The sequence below is a fragment of the Mobula hypostoma genome, chromosome 2 (assembly GCF_963921235.1).
Source record: "Mobula hypostoma chromosome 2, sMobHyp1.1, whole genome shotgun sequence".
Classification (NCBI taxonomy): Eukaryota; Metazoa; Chordata; class Chondrichthyes; order Myliobatiformes; family Myliobatidae; genus Mobula; species Mobula hypostoma.
Genome location: NC_086098.1, coordinates 88,244,517 through 88,260,701, shown reverse-complemented (window position 1 = coordinate 88,260,701; position 16,185 = coordinate 88,244,517). Strand labels below are relative to the sequence as shown.

The 16,185-nt window shown below is 42.9% G+C and overlaps 1 protein-coding gene across 3 annotated transcripts in view; it reads left to right on the top strand.

Annotated features, from left to right (window-relative positions):
* The first annotated feature begins 2,762 nt into the window (after nucleotides 1–2,762).
* The window catches only part of dst (dystonin), a 637,976-nt gene continuing 624,553 nt past the window's right edge, over nucleotides 2,763–16,185 (top strand). For 2 of the 3 annotated variants that reach the window (XM_063040140.1, XM_063040054.1), the window contains exons 1-3: nucleotides 2,763–3,399; nucleotides 4,362–4,393; nucleotides 13,149–13,337. In XM_063040140.1, coding sequence (XP_062896210.1) covers nucleotides 3,219–3,399; nucleotides 4,362–4,393; nucleotides 13,149–13,337 — 402 coding nt within the window. In that variant the 5' untranslated portion in view covers nucleotides 2,763–3,218. The remainder of the gene's footprint in view (nucleotides 3,400–4,361; nucleotides 4,394–13,148; nucleotides 13,338–16,185) is intronic. The other variant, XM_063040111.1, reaches the window with a different exon arrangement.

Below are 16,185 nucleotides of genomic sequence, written 5' to 3'. Positions count from 1 at the left end.
ACAAAAAAAATCACCACAAATTACAATAAGAAACTTTTTAAAAGTAAGTAATGCAAAAAGAGGGCAACATAGCGAGGAACACACACGAAATGCTGGCGGAATACACACAAAATGCAGGAGGAACTCAGCAAAATGCTGGAGGAAGACACACAAAATGCTGGAGGAACATAGTGAGGTAGTGTTCATGGGCTAATGGACCATTTAGGAATCTGATAGTGGAGAAAAAGAAGCTGTTCCTAAAATGTTGAGTGTGTGTCTTCACACTCCCATGGTAGAAATGAGAAGAGGCCATGTCCTGGATGATGAGGGTACTTAATGATGCTGCCTTCCTGGGCACTGCCTTTTGAAGGTATTCTCAATTGTGGGGATGCCAGTACCCATAATGGAACTGGCTGAGTGTACATTCCTCCGCAGCTTTTGGGGGCTGATCCTGTGCAGTAGAGCTTCGTTACCCGGCAGTGATGCAATAAGGAGCAATGACATTTTAGAATTCACTCCCTCTAATCAGACCTTGAGACAGCGGCTTAGGTAAAATACATATAAACCATGATTACAAGTCTATAGGGCAGTAAGGATTGGGTTAATAAATGCAAATAAAGAGGAGATGGACCATGATTTAACTGAATAGAGAGCAAGCTTAAGCGTCCTTGTGGCCTGCTTCTGTCATAAGTTCCCTTGTGTCAACATTTTTGGCCTTAAACAATAATGGTCTACAATGACACAGTTGAATTCATTTTATTTGTTATAGGAAATAGAAGGTGCTGGAGCTCACCTTTTCTTAACAGAGGAGTCAAAGGTTCCTTTGATTCAGCTTTCCCATTCATTTATGGCACACAGGATGAGGTATTTGATGGGAAAGAAGATGAAAGTGATTTGCTGCTAAGATAAGATTTGGTATGTCACCAAAGGCTCTATCAAATTTCTACAGATGTGGTGAGCCTTCTAACTGGTCTGGTATGGACAGCAACTCACAGAATTGGGAAAAGCTGCAGAGGGTTGCAAACTCAGCCAGCTTCATCATGGGAACTAGCCCGCCCACCATTGAGGACATCTTCAAAAAGTGATGCCTCGAAAGGGTAGTATCCATTATTTAAACATCCCCACAAACCAGGACTCATTGCTACCATCACAGAGGAGGTACAGGAGCCTGAACTCACACACTCAACATTTTTGCAAAAACTTCTTCTCCTCCACCATCAGACAGTGGACAATGGACACTACCTCATTATTTTTGCTCTCTTTTTAGTTACTTATTGAATTATACACTCAGTGGCCACTTTATTAGGTACACCTTAATACCTACTCAGTAATGTAAATACTTAATTCAATGCATAAAAACATGCAGACTCGGTCAAGAGGTTCATTTGTTATTCAGACCAAACATCAGAATGGGGAAGAAATGTGATCACAGTGACTTTGTCTGTGGAATGATCGTTGGTGCCAGATGGGGTGGTTTGAATATCACAGAATTCATTACCTGGGATGTCCATGCACAACATTCTCTAGAGTTTACAGAGAATGGTGCAAAAACAAAAAAAGACATCCAGTGAGTGGATGTTCTCTGGGCAAAAAGCCCATGCTAATGAGCGAGGTCCGCGGAGAATAGCCAAACTGACGGGAAGGCAACGGTAACTCAAATAACCACACCTTACAACAGTAGAGTGCAGAAAAGGTGTCTGAACTCACAACAAGTCGAATCTTGAGGTGGATGGGCCACAGTAGCAGAAGATTATGAACATGCATTCACGTTATGGGGTACAGGATATATATACAGTATATACATATTCAAATCTATATATTTGCAAATGTATATGTCTATATATCTTATTATAATTTATAGTATATTTGTGTATTGCACTGTACTGCTGCCGAAAACAACACATTTCACGACATATCTCAGTGATAATAAACCTGATTCCGAATCCGAAGGTGGGAGTGGAGGCTGGGCTAGCTGAATCACCAACGCTGACCTAAATGCTGGTAAATGGGATTAGTATTTGTACCAGGAAAATAACGAAAGCTACAGACGCTGGAATCATTTCCTTTTTGGTCGCGTTCTTCTAACATTTACTGTGTAGCGTGTGCGTGCTTGATGGCCGGCATAGGCAGGATGGGCCGAAGGGCCTGTTTCTGCGCTCGGTGACTTTAGCTCTCTAATGCCCTGTTTCTCTGCAGTCATCCCACGTCTCCAGAAAATGATCGGCGACATTATTTTGGGGGTCGAATGATCAATTGAGTGAGCTTGGAGGCATCAGTGTCAGTACCAGGCCTTTTGATATTCTATTTTTATACAGCATAAAACATCACTTCAAATGTTCGCACTCAGCATGCACGTTAACTCTAAAGCCCCTGAACGATTTCGCTCCCCTATAATTTTCTGTCACGTACCGCTGGCAAAACTGCTCCACGTCAGGCTCCGGTGAGCAAATTAGAGTGAGATTCCCTTTCAAGAGAGCGTTTTTATAGTCGAATTTATTTTTTTTAAATTGCTTCGAGATGACTCACTGCGGCAAGGGTTAAATGGACGATGCAATGCGTCTTGTTTAAATGCACCCTGTCTCCCATCTCACACCGGTCCTTGCGGGTGATGAGGGAGTGCTGTGTCAGATATAAGGAGGGGAAGAAAACGTGAGACAGAATTGCTCCAAGTTGGGCTGGGAGACGTCACACTGTAAAACCGTAAGGAATCTGCCGTCTTCCCGAAGCCTTGCTATGTAACGAGACTGATTTATGGTTAAGATGCAGACCCCATACCTCTGATTTAGCATCCTGATATGAGGACTATGTTCTACAGAGTCATGTAGATTACAGTCTCTCTCGCTCTCTCTGCCTGTGGACGGAATGGTTTGTTTTGCATTACGCCCCTGGGCTTTTTTAAATATAAAAATTATCGCAGGGACTACGGGTGCAACACTCGCGATGGTAAGAGTGGCTGCTTTGCATCTTGCTGAGTCATGATATCCACTTTTATATTGAATCAATAATTCTCCCCCGACCTCCCCCCTCCGCTCGCACAGGTCCCAGGATGGTTGGCGCAGTGCGAGAGGGGCTTCCAAAATATCAACAGCCCTTCCTCTGAGTCCCTGGGAGACATAATATAAATGTTTTTAAAAAGTGCGTGATAAGGTCCAGCTAGTGAATTACATACGGAATCCCCCTTAATCTTCACCTCCAGTTGGTGTTGCGGCGGGGAAGCACTGCACACACAGCCACGTACCATGATTGCGGCGGCGTTCCTGGTGCTCCTCAAGCCCTACAGTGTCCAATGCATCTTGCTGCTGCTCCTGCTTCTCCTGGCTACCATCGCTACCATCTTGTTCTTCTGCTGTTGGCACCGTAAGCTCCGCAAGGCTCGGCATCCCATGAAGTCGGACGGCTCGGGCCGCTCCAGGAGTCGAGGTAAGCGCTCTCTCCTGATGTCTCCATTTCGCCTCCTCCCCGCGCCGCGCTGTTTCCACCACCTCTCCCAATCTCCGTGCCCATCTCGCACCCTCTCCCCAACTCCCATACCTCTTTCCCCATTTCTCCCCATCCCATGTCTCCAGTTAGCAGACCGCCTGACCCATTCCCGTCCGCTCCAGTCTCTTCCTCCTTTTCATCCCCTTCCTCCTACCAGTCCTCTCGCCAACTCATCCCGTGTCCAGCTCCTCGCCTCTTCCTAGTCCTGTCGTACTCCGGCTTTTCCCTTCTCTCTCCAACCTCAACCTCATCGCCACCCAAGTCGTCACCACTTTCTAATTCTATCCTTTAACTCCATCCCCGTCCCGGTACCTCCTCTGCACCGCACCCTCCCCTCCACCCCATCAGCTCGCCGACGCCCCTCGTCTCTTCCCCAGCCCAAACTTTCTTCTGTGCCTTCGCCTTTCTCCGTTCCGCCTTCTCACCCTCCCGCCACATCCTAATTCCCGTCCCGTGTCACCTCCGAGGCCCTCTGAAGCCTAGGTTCTCCGGGTAGAATTTCAAGTCAAATTTGGTGCATCCGAAGACATTTACCAAACTTCTAGACGCCTCTGCAGAAGCATACAGTGTCTTTAAAGTGAAGACAAATCCCAGACTGCGGCAACACTCACTCCTTCACACGCCCCGATTTAAGAGGCTGGTAGCCACGGAACGTTGTTGTTATTTTTAAAAGAAATCAACTTTTATCAAACCAACCGTCGGCTGGTGACCCAGACATTTTTTTTTGCATGAGATTATATTCTAGGCGAATAAACGATTACTGTCAAATTGCGGGTCTTTTTTAAAATCTATAATTAAACTAAGAAATGTGCAATTTTTATGATGTCTGCGTAAACTACGCTGTTACTCAATTCTATGTAATAAGCCTTATTTATTCCCGATGTTCTTTTTTTGTCTCCCAGATGCAGGAATGAGATCGCACTTCCGTTCTGAGGTACAGCAATCTACAGTATATCATCGCTTTCTATACACAAGGTCATGCAAACTTACTTACAGACATAACCCAGATTTAAAGTGGTTCTGAAATGACAGCCTCCCTCTAAAGACAGGGATGCCTAAGTGGGATCCAGCTGAGAGCGTGGGTTAGTGGGTGTGTGTATATATATATATAATGTGTGTGTGTGTATGTATATATATATGTGTGTGTGTGTATATATATGTATAAATTATACAATGTAAGGCCACCCCATCAAAACGGAGCTGGAACTTCATTCAAAATCAATAAAGCCGAAATAAATCAGAATCAGGTTTATTACCATTGCCACGCTGTACGTCGTGAATTTTGTAATCTCAGTAATCGCAGTGTTAGTCTAGCGGAGGTACCCAAGCTGCCGGGGCGAGTCGCGTTCTCTTGACCCTGTGGTAGAAGTGTCGTTTCCGGTGACCCTCGTTATCCATGGTTAGCGGGATCTCGGAATCCACTCACTTCTCGAATCATTGTTTCTGCTGACAGAGCGTATCACGTTCCGCAGGAATGGGAGAGGGTTCCCCTGAGGCCCTTTAAACCAGAGGAGAGAAAGGGAAAGATGCTGAAGCAGGATAGCGACAATCGATCTCAGTCTAAACGTCAGAGCGTTACAGGTTACAGCACTGCATCATCAGATGAACGTCTTGCTTCTGCATGATGGAACATGGTTTCAAATCTCTCTATGGCCGTGACCCTCCCCGTACCTGTAATCTTCTCCAGTCTGACAACCCATTCAGGTCTTGGAGCTTTTTAAATTCCTCCTGGTTTCCCGCTGTGTCCACCATGACATTAGCCCTACTTTGGAGTTCATTATCTTCCCCTCGCTCTTCCTTTCAAACACTCCCAAATAACTCTACTGGCCATAGGTTCTTCCTTCTAAGGCTCCATTGGAATTTACTCTGGTGAAACAGCTTTGGACATTTTATCAGGGGAATGGTCCTGATGAAAGGTCTTGGCCCAAAACATTGACTGTTTATTCCTTGCTTGACCCACTGAGTTCCTCCAACATTTTATTTGTGTTACCAGAGGAATAGTGCTTTAGCATGTCCGTTTTTGTCAGGATACATAAGGGAAAACCAGAAGAATAAATCCATTAATTAATATTTTTGTTATTTTTCATCCAAATAATTGCATTTTCATCCTCGATTAATAAAAATAGATATCTAAGTTCTATGGTCAGGATAGGTAGAAGGTTGTGCAGCAAATGCTGGCAAATAGGACCAGCTGGGATGAGACATCTTGGGTATCTTGGCTAGCATGGACTAGTTGGCCCATCGAGTCTGCTCCATCATTCCATCATGGCTGATTTATTATCCCTCTCAACCCCATTCTCCAGCTGTCTCCCCACAACCTTTGACATCCTTACTAATCAAGAATCTGTCACTCTCCACTTAAAATATACCCAATAACTTGACCTCCACAGCTATCTGTGGCAATGAATTTCATAGATTCTCCACACTCTGGCTAAAGAAATTCATCCTCATCTCTGTTCTAAAGGTACTGTACCCTCTGGTCTGAGACTTCTCCTCAATAGAAAACATCCTCTCCACATCCATTCTATCTAGGCCTTTCAATATCCAATCGTTATCAATTAGATCAACACTCATTCTTCTAAACTCCAGTGAATACAGGTCCAGAGCCATCAAATACTCTGCTTACATTAACCCTTTAATTCCTGGAATCATTCTTGTGAACAATTCTATGGACCCTCTCCAATACCAGCACATTATGATTCTATGACTCAGCAGTGAGTAATCATGACATTCCAATCCAGTGGTGAACCTTACTAATTTAACTATAAATCTAATGGTTATTTCTAACTGTTATTTCTTAACAGTGGCCCTTCCTACTACATCTACAACTAGCATGGCATCCTTGCATGGGCAGGGGGTGGTTCATAGGGCATGACTTTGTTTCTCTTCCAAACTACATGACCTCCTTCACTGATTTCATTCGGATTGAGGAAACGTGGAGTATCTCCATATGATGCCTGACTAAGAGGAGGTAACACATTCCACATTATCATTTAATTCCATATTTCAATTTGGTTTATCATCAATGAGGTCACATTCTTATCACAATAGGTTATTGAGAAACAGAATAAATTGTGCCTCAGGTTCTATTAGTATCCCAAATGTATGAGCAGACATAATAAACAGGTGAGCTGCTTGTTTAAGATTGCAGGGAAATTGATTAAAAATATGGAGTTGCTCTGGTGTAAAGATATGTAGGGATACTCAAGACAGGGTGAGTTCACCTCTCAAATCCAATCTGTATGAAGAAGATGAATGCCCTTATTTTCTGCTTGCTGATAGGATCCACAATTGGGAAAACCTCCAGTCAATTCTTATTAAAGAAAAATAGAAAAACTTGCATTTCTGTAGACTTTTCTTCTGCTTAGGATGTCTCAGACTCCTTTACAGGCAAAAATGTGCTCTTGAATTGTATCAGTGTTGTGAGGTTAGAAATGAGACAGTTCTGCAAGGATGAATGTGATAATGAAGAGTTAATAAGTTTTTAGTGATGTTAATTAACAGAGGAACATTGACCAGGACACTTCCTTATATTTCTTTGATTTGATGCCATGTGATTTTTAGAGCCACCTGTGAAGGCTTTGATTCAAGGTCATATCCAAAAGATGTATGTCTCAGAAAGTCATGTTCTCTCAGTACTGCAGTGAGAGTTAGTTCTCCAGAGAAATAAAATATATGCTCATTGAAATGAATCAGAATCAGGTTTAATATCATTGACATCATCGTCATCACCATTATGTGTCGTGCATAACATGAGCGATCATGGTCTTGACCATGATAGTCCTTGGCAAATGTTTCTACAGAAGTGTCTTAACAAGACAGGTGACCCCAACCATTATCAATACTCTTCAGAGATTTTCTGCCTGGCGTCAGTGGTCACATAAACCACTGGGACTTGTGATATGGGCCTCCTGCTCACAAAACCATCCACCACTGCTCCCATGGCTTCACCTGACCTTGATTGAGAGGCTAAGTAGGTACTGCATGTGGTCCAATGGTGACCTGCAGGCTAGCAGAGGGAAGGAACACCTTGCACCTTCTTTGGTATCTCCACTCTGCCACCCTAATATCAGTGGCATATGTCATAAAATTTATTGTTTTGCAGCAGCAGTACGGTGGATTACATAAAAACTACTAATTATTATTAAAATGTATACACACACACACACACACACACACACACACACACACACATATATAAATAAATTAAATTAAATAATTAATGTAAAAAGACAGCAAAAATAGTGAGGTAGTATTCATAGGTGATTTAATGTTCATTCAGGAATCTGATGGCACAGGGGAAGAAGTTATTCCTAAAACATTGAGTCTGTGTCCTTGGGCTTCTGCATCTCTTCCCTGAAGGTAGCAATGAGAAGAGGACATGTCCTGGGTGATCGGGGTCCTTGCATACCAGATAATGATACAACCGGTTAAGATGTTGTGAAAAGTGGTATGAGTAGCAGATGCACCAAATAAACCACAGGGATCCTATTATAGATGAACCTGAGGACACCATTAAAGGCAGATGCAGATGCAGATGTAAATGCAAGCTTATCATATTTGGTCAAAGCTGGACTATGGAAGTGGATTCCACTCGATCCACAACATGGGTATTTCTCATTAAGTGGACCTGAACCTAATTTTTCCAGTGCTGTGGTTAATTTTGTTTTCAGATTTTGCAGATTCTTGTAGCCAATTCTGTTGGAAAATGGGTATATTTAAAGTGAAGGTTGATAGGTTCTTTAATAGTAAGTGTGTCAAGGGTTATGGGGTTGAGAGGGATAATAAATCAGCCCTGTTGGAATGGCAGAGCAGACGATGGGCCAAATGGCCTAACTCTGCTATGTTTTATGGTGTTATGGTCTTATTACTATAATAATTAGAAAATAAAATATATAATTAGTAGCTTCTAAATAATCACTAGAATATTTAATATTTAATGCAAAAAAATCTAATTTGTATTTTTTAAATGCTTACCATTTTGTTCAAAATAATGAACATTTTTTCCTTCCTAATTGCCCAATAACTGATAAGTGCTATGTCTGGAGAAGAGAATGATACATGCCTCCAGCAGCTGCTGCCTTTTCTGTTGACCAGTGACGTAAGATAGAAAAAGGTTATAATCTGCTTTACTAATGAGAGAGAAATCAAATTCTGACCCAGTTAACCATAAATAAGGGTTGCAAGAATACACGAGGGAATGGTCATAAATGTCTACTTGTAATTATGTTTAATTCACAGAAGATCAATCTCATCACATCTTTAACATCAATCCCCTTCAACAGATTTCCCTGATCCCAGATGCAAACAATGTTTTGTAAAAAATTTGTCTTGGAAACCACACTGACCTATAAAGTCCCCCAAAAGGGAAATATATGTGTTGTATAATCACTTTGACATTGTGCTATTGTGTGAGGGGTGCAGATGAGGCAAAATTTACACGTACAGAGAGATCATTTACTAACAGCACCCATACTCTGCCCCCGATTCACTCTCCACAAGTTCAGTGCTGACTCAGTGACAACACTCCCACCATTAAGTCAATGATTTTATTTATTTTTATTTTATTTAGAAAACAGCAGTAAATTAGCATTATATTGTACATTTAATTACATGTGTATATGCACGTTATGTCAACTTATAGGTCTACAAAATGCTTTTTATTATCTGTTAATATTAATTCCCCTGTTATGCAGAAACATGCATTATCTAACTGTGTGTTAAATATAACGAATGAGGTAGCCTCTACTGCTTCCCTGGACAGAGAGTTCCACAGATTCACCAGTCTCTGGGAAAAGCAGTTTCTGCTCATCTCTATCCTAAATCTATTCCCCTGAATGTTGAGGCTATGCTCCTGGTTATAGTCTCGCTTACCCATGGAAACAAGATTCCTGCCTCTCTCCTTTTCAGAATTTTGTATGTTTCTATGAGATTTCTCTCTTATTCTTCAAAGATCCCCTTTCATTCATCATCTCCTCGGTCTACCCAGTAGTTTCTTCCCATGACAGAGCTCAGAACAGATTGTCTCTTTCAAGAGTCTGCTGTCAGGCATGTGAATGACCTGGTCTGCCCTATGGAGTCACCTGAGGGTAACTAGGATTCAACACAACCCTGGTGAAGCCAGATTTGGAGTATGTGTGCAGATCAGGTCACCTCCTACATGGAAGATATCAATAAGCTTGAAAGAGTTCAGAGAAAAATTTACAAGGATGTTGCCGGATTTTGCATTATAAGGGAATGGTTGAATGTGCTAGGATGTTGTTCCCTGGAGTGTAGGAGAATGAGGGGTGATCTTATAAAGCTATACAAAATTATGAGGGGTATGGATAGGGTAAATCCATGCAAGGTCTTTCTCCTCAAGGTGGGTGAGACTGGAGGTCACAGGTTGAGGGTGAAAGGTGAAATATTTAAGGCGAATCTGAGGGGGAATTTCTTCCCTCAAGAGGGTGGTGTGATGCGGAACAGCTACAATGAGATGTGATAGATGTGGGTTCAATTGTAACCCGTAAGAGAAGTTTAGATTGGTACATGGATGAAAGGAGTTTGGAGGGTTATGATCCAGGTGCAGGTAGATGGGACAAGCAGAAGACCAGGTCAGCACAGACTCGATGAGTTGAAGGGCCAGTTTCAGTGCTTTAGTGGTCAATGACTATTATTAGCCTGAGAGAGGATGTTGACTTTGGCTTGATTATCTTTCCAGTGGATCTGAAGGATTTTGGGAGATATCTAAATGTACATTATCCAATTATTACCACATTCCTGTGCATGGATGCTTCTTCTGTACAAATAGCTACCCCTATACAAAATAGTAGATCACTACACTTTCAGATATTGTGAAAAGTAATACGTAAATGTAGGTGTTTTATTTAACTTGACAAGTAAATGAACTGGAATTTTAAAATGAGAAATAATGGTACCTGCCTTTTGTGACTAGATCAGCACAGAAAGTATATTTTGTTCCACAATCCCCTTGCATTAACCCCTTCAAAAGAAGAACATGAAGAAGGGAAGGGGAAACGATTCTATAGGTTAATTTATAAAGGATGATACTGCGTTGATCAATAACATAGAACCATAGCATGAGGCAGTGTAGATGGAGAGTATTCAGCTTATTGTGGAGATCATAGGTAAGCAAGCAAATCCGTATGAAACCCCTTGAGTGGAGAAACAAATAACCAAATAGTTAAGATTTAATCTGAATTCGTATATCACAGAAATATTAGAAGCGAAGTAGGAAAGAGGAGGTCATCACTTTCCTGGCTATAGGTTGACTAATGAGTCTAACAGCCGAGGGTGAGAATGATCTCATATAGTGCCCTTCAGAGCAGTGCATTCGACTTAGTAATAGTAAACCATCACTTTTATGGACTCTACAGCTCATGTTCTCAATATTATTTATTATTTAATATTTATTTTTTATTTGCACAGGCTTCTTTTGCATATTGGTTGTTTGTCAGTCTTTGTGTATAGTTTTTCATTGATTGTTTCGTATTGCTTTGTTGTACTGTGAATGCCTGCAAAAATGAATCTCAGGATAGTATATGGTAACGTATACATATTTTGATAATACATTTACTTTGAACTTTAGTATTAGTATCGTTAGCCCTTAACCTTCAGTTCTTATGGATATCCTGACTGCACCAGGGCTATTCAGGGCATAGCCAAGGCTCTGAGGGAGAGGCAGGAAACCATTGTTCCATCCTCGTGAAAGTCCAGCACTGCTTACATCCAAGGAGTAGATTCTTTTTATTTGCCCTCGCAGTCTCCCCCAGCATCTCCCTTCGCCCTCTAGTGGCCAAGTTTGGAAGCGCAAATTCTGTAATGGTCGCTGCCTCTAGTGGACCACAGATGTCGAGCAGGCATGTTAAGTAGTTTTTAAAAATATTGCTCGCCGAGTTATTACGGGAGGTCACCAAGAGCTTAGTCAGACAGGTTTGGAGCAGGAGGAGGAAGTGGAAAAGCTTTGGGGGTGGAATTGATGAATTGTAGGGCCCAGACAACCGAATGACGGTCAGAGACCAGATGCGGAGGACTACAGGCATCTTGGAATGCCCTGGGACCAGAAAAGATTCCAGAGCTAGGGTGGAGAGAAGCTGGGGAATTTCAAAGAGCTTGTTTATAGAGGTGCACAAGATGATAAGAGATGATAGAATGGAGGGTCAGTGACATTTTTCCAGGGCAGAAATGGCTAATACAAAGGGGCATAGCTTTAAGGTGATTGGAGGAAAGTATAGTTGTGGATATCAGTAATAAGTTTTTTTTTTGCCTAGAGAGTGGTGGATGTGTGGAATGCACTGACAGGGTGGTGGTAGAAACGGATACATTAGGGACATTTAAGAGATAGTCACACGGATGAAAGGAAAACAGAGGGTTATGGGGCAGCAAAGAGTTAGATTGATCTTAGAGCAGGTTAATAGATTGTCACAACATTGTCCGTACTGCCCTGTACTATGTTGCCCAACCACGAAATCACAAATGTCATCAAGCGCGGGGGCGGGATGCAGCGATCAAGAAGTGGATCTTGTGCAACGGAGTAATCTTTGTTGACCACAAAACTACCACAAATACTACCGGTAAAAAGCTTTCTAACTCATTATTTGAATATGAAAACATATTGGAATTTTACATTTTGAGAGAAACTACAGTTCAGATTGATATTAAGAGTTTAAATTAAAATAAATTTAGTTGTACTGAAAGTGGCATCGTCAGTGGAATCCTGCATTCATGTGCAGGTTGAAGTTGCAACGATGGATTCTGACCGCGGGCTGATGCCGAAACGCAGACCGTGCGCAGGGAGAACCGGTTACTCCGCCGTGCACAGGCAGCGCAGCGCTGCTGTTCCTCCGTGAACAAGGGCTAGCAGGCCAAAATGAAAGAGCTCAGCTCGAAACCCCGACTGGCTATTCCCGTCCATGAATTCTGAGTTTCCTCCAGCATCCTCTGTGTGTCTGCTAGCATTCTTTTGTGAAAGGGACGTCTTTGAAATGATATTCAATTTATCAGAGCCACAAAATCAGCTATTGGTAACATCACATTTTCCCACACCAAATTCCGTCTATTATTTAAACTTGCTCACTCATGTTGTCATGTTTTATTAGTTTGTTTGTTTATTTATTTATGTATTTAGAGATGCCGCACAGAACGGGCCCTTCTGACCCAAGAGCCACAGCGGCCAGCAACCCACCTATTTAACACTAGCCTAATCACAGGACAATCTACGCTGACCAATTAATCTACCAACTGGTATGTCTTTGGACTGTGGGAGGAAACCAGAGCACCCGGCGGAAACCCATACAGTCAAGGGGAGAACGTACAAACTCCTTACGACACCAGAATTGAACTCCGAACTCCAATGTGCAGAGCTGTAACGGCGTTGCGCTAACCACTATTTTACCGTAGTGGCCCATCTTCATTTCATTTATCATCACTAAATGGTTAGAAAATGCATGGTTGCACCATGTGTGTGAAGTGATGATTTTGCGTCCCAGTATCTTTACCTGTTTAAGGTGTGCTGAGCAATTGTTGTGTACAAGTGGTGTGGTGCGGTGCGTGGAAACCAAACTGCTCAGTTGGTCATTGCAGTAGGATGAAGCAATGATGCAGAGTCATGTTGTAGGCGTGGCTGTTGGCGGTGGCAGAGTAAACCTTTTCATGAATAAAACTGCCCCTGTGTTGTTGCGTCTCTTTAGGGGTTCAGACACAGTCCGCGACGCGGCCGGAGGAGCTGCAGGATGCGGGTGTCCGACGACTCCAAACCTCTGGTGGAGATACCCGAGAGTGACCAGGAACATCTTGTAAGAAGAAGAAAGGTGAAAAGGAGCAGCAGGGTGCAGCCGGAGTTTTATCACTCTGTGCAGGGAACTCCAACGCGCAGAGCTGTGAGTATCGGACAGGGGCCCATTTGATACTCACGCATGCCTATATTGACGTTTGCAAATGCTTTAAAGTGCTGGAATGGACATGGGTTTGGCTGGAGGTATTTTATCAAAAGAGAAATTGGTGACGCCGTAAGACCAAAATTGGAAGGCATAGGAGCAGAATTAGGTTATTCAGGCCTTCGCGACCCCTCCGCCGTTCCATCAGGGCTGATTTATTATCCCTCTCAACCCCATTCTCTTGCCTTCTGCCTGTAACTTTTGACACCTTCATTAATCCAGAAGCTATCAACCTCTATTTTAAATACAGCCAATGGCTCGGCTGCCACAGCTATCTGTGGCGATAAATTGCACATATTCACCATCCTCTGGCTGAAGAATCCCCTCTATGTTTTAAAGGGCTGCCCTTCTGTTCTGCGGCCTTGTCCTCCACTCCTAGACTCCCCCACTATAGGAAATATATCTTTCCACATCCACTCTATCCAGGCCTTTCAATATTTGAAGGGTTTCAATGAGATCCCTCCTCTCATTCTTCTGAACTCCAGGTGAATAAACTTGTAGATAATATACTCCAGTCGCTCACTTCAGATATTTCTCCAAAACACAAAAACTACAATGGCTCAAACAAATATTTCATACACCTCACTGTTGAGATCTCAGGGTTTGAAATATTTGTTTGGGCCATTAGATACTCGTATTTTATTATTTCCCAATTCACTGGCGTATTAGGATATTAGCAATTATTTGTACCTACTGGTTCAATAATCCAAACCCCAGTGAGAAAATAATCACAAAATGAAAGTTAAATAATTATCATATATTGAAGTGTGTATTATATTGGGAAAAATGTAGGATTACAGAGAATAGGAAAAGGAAGACTTTCAAAGAGCAACCGGCTTCTTTACCATCTGTTCCTATTGCGTTATTATATAAGACACAAGATAACAGAACCAACCTCTCATGTGGCTTCTTGTGTTTACACCTGTAATGCTATTACTTGGATTGGACAGAGACAAAGTTAATGATTCAGGGCTGTGACATTTGCGGAAGACCCACGGAGCCATTGATTCTTTTTAAAAAGTTGTTTAATTGATTAGTCGATTGCTGACTAACCTCGCGAAGGTCGAAAGAAGATTCGACAGTCGAACTTGACACTGCTCTGTAGCACAAATTTGAAGCCCTACACGTGATCAATCTGTTGCGTGACAGATCTACCCAGCAGCAAGAATCGGCGGCTCAGACCAGAGTCTGCCCTCAAAACATGCCCAGGTGTAATGAATTATGAATCTAATAACAGAGTATCGTTTATTGTGCAGATTTAAAGGGTGGAATTTGACATTTTCCCACGCTCAAATTTACTAATTGATTTTGTGGTGTGAGAGAAATAAGTATTTGAATATTCAGACCTGCGGTGTAGGTGTACGGCCAGCAAGCGCGGGCATAACAGAAAAGGAAGCCTTTTAGAGTTAAAGCCAAGGGACACAGCATGCAGGAGGGTTATTCACTACGGTTCCGTCTGACCCTCCACTCCTGCCGTACTTTTCTCCAGTTCCCGCTTCGAGTGGAAGAAGAGGTAGAATCCTTGTGTGTGAAGAAGGGGGCGTTTGTGGTACACACTCACACACACACACACTGTCACACACACACATACACACACTCTCACACACACACGCACACACACACACTCTCTCTCTCCCTCACACACTCACACACACACACGCGTACGCTCACACTGGCACGTGGAGCAATTTGACGGAATGGCCTTTTTGGCGCTGTGACTCTGAGTGACAAAATTGAGTCCTGACCGATGATTCTGGCATGTTCCAATCCCGGTATTATGTAGGGGTGGAAGCAGAGTATCACAAAGCTATAGTAAAGCAACAAGACATTCAGCCTCTTGTGGAAACTATCCTGCTGTCTCACTCCTTTGCGCCATTTAACTATTTGAATATAGTCAGCTGCCACCCTCTTGCTTTTGTTTACAAAAATACGTTTACTATAAATTCAAACCATTACAATGCTACTATTCTATACGTTACGAACACAAAACAGACAAATCTTGACACATTCTCGTCTACATCTTCATTCCCACATTTATCCACCGTGGTGCCCAGCCGATTCTTGTTTTGGGGGAGGGAGTCGATTGGCCGCAGTTCTCGATTTCTCTCTGTGTGCATCCCCCTCCTTTGTGCATTGTTTTACCTCTCCGATGCGGCCAGTCTGGGACGCGAGTCATTGACTGTGACTGTCAGAGGCGTCACTCTTATTGCAGAGACTGACGCTCGGTCTCAGCCAATCCACGGGGAGCCGCGGGCTTTCGGCTGGGCGGGGAGCCGGGCTCGGCTGACGGACAAACTCAAGTTGCTAAATTGGTGAATTGGGTGAGGAGGGCAAGGAAGACGTTAACAGATTTGCACGATGTTGCAGTAGGGCGGAGGGAAATCCTTAGACATTAATGCTGATGATGTGTGACCAATCCTTAGAACAAACAAAAGACATTGTTAGAATGAGAGAGGAAAAAACATCCCTGAAACGAGCTGGCGAGTCAGAGAATGATGCACTGAACCCAGCATAGCATTAACCGGAACTGCAGGCTCCGTGTACTGACTTGGCTTCTTTTGATGTCAACGCATCGTTAAGGTGCAGTGACTGATTTAAAAATCACTCAACTTCCTTGGCGTTGCATACTCCAGGGAGGGATTGCAAGCCGACGTTCCGCTAAACATCAGGGGAGACTCACAACACGACTGCCTGGGCGTGGTATTTCTCCCCCACTCTCTTTCTTGGCAACAGAAAAAAAAACTCATTGTTGAAAAAATATCAGAAACCTTCAAGGAAAGAACAGTTCGTG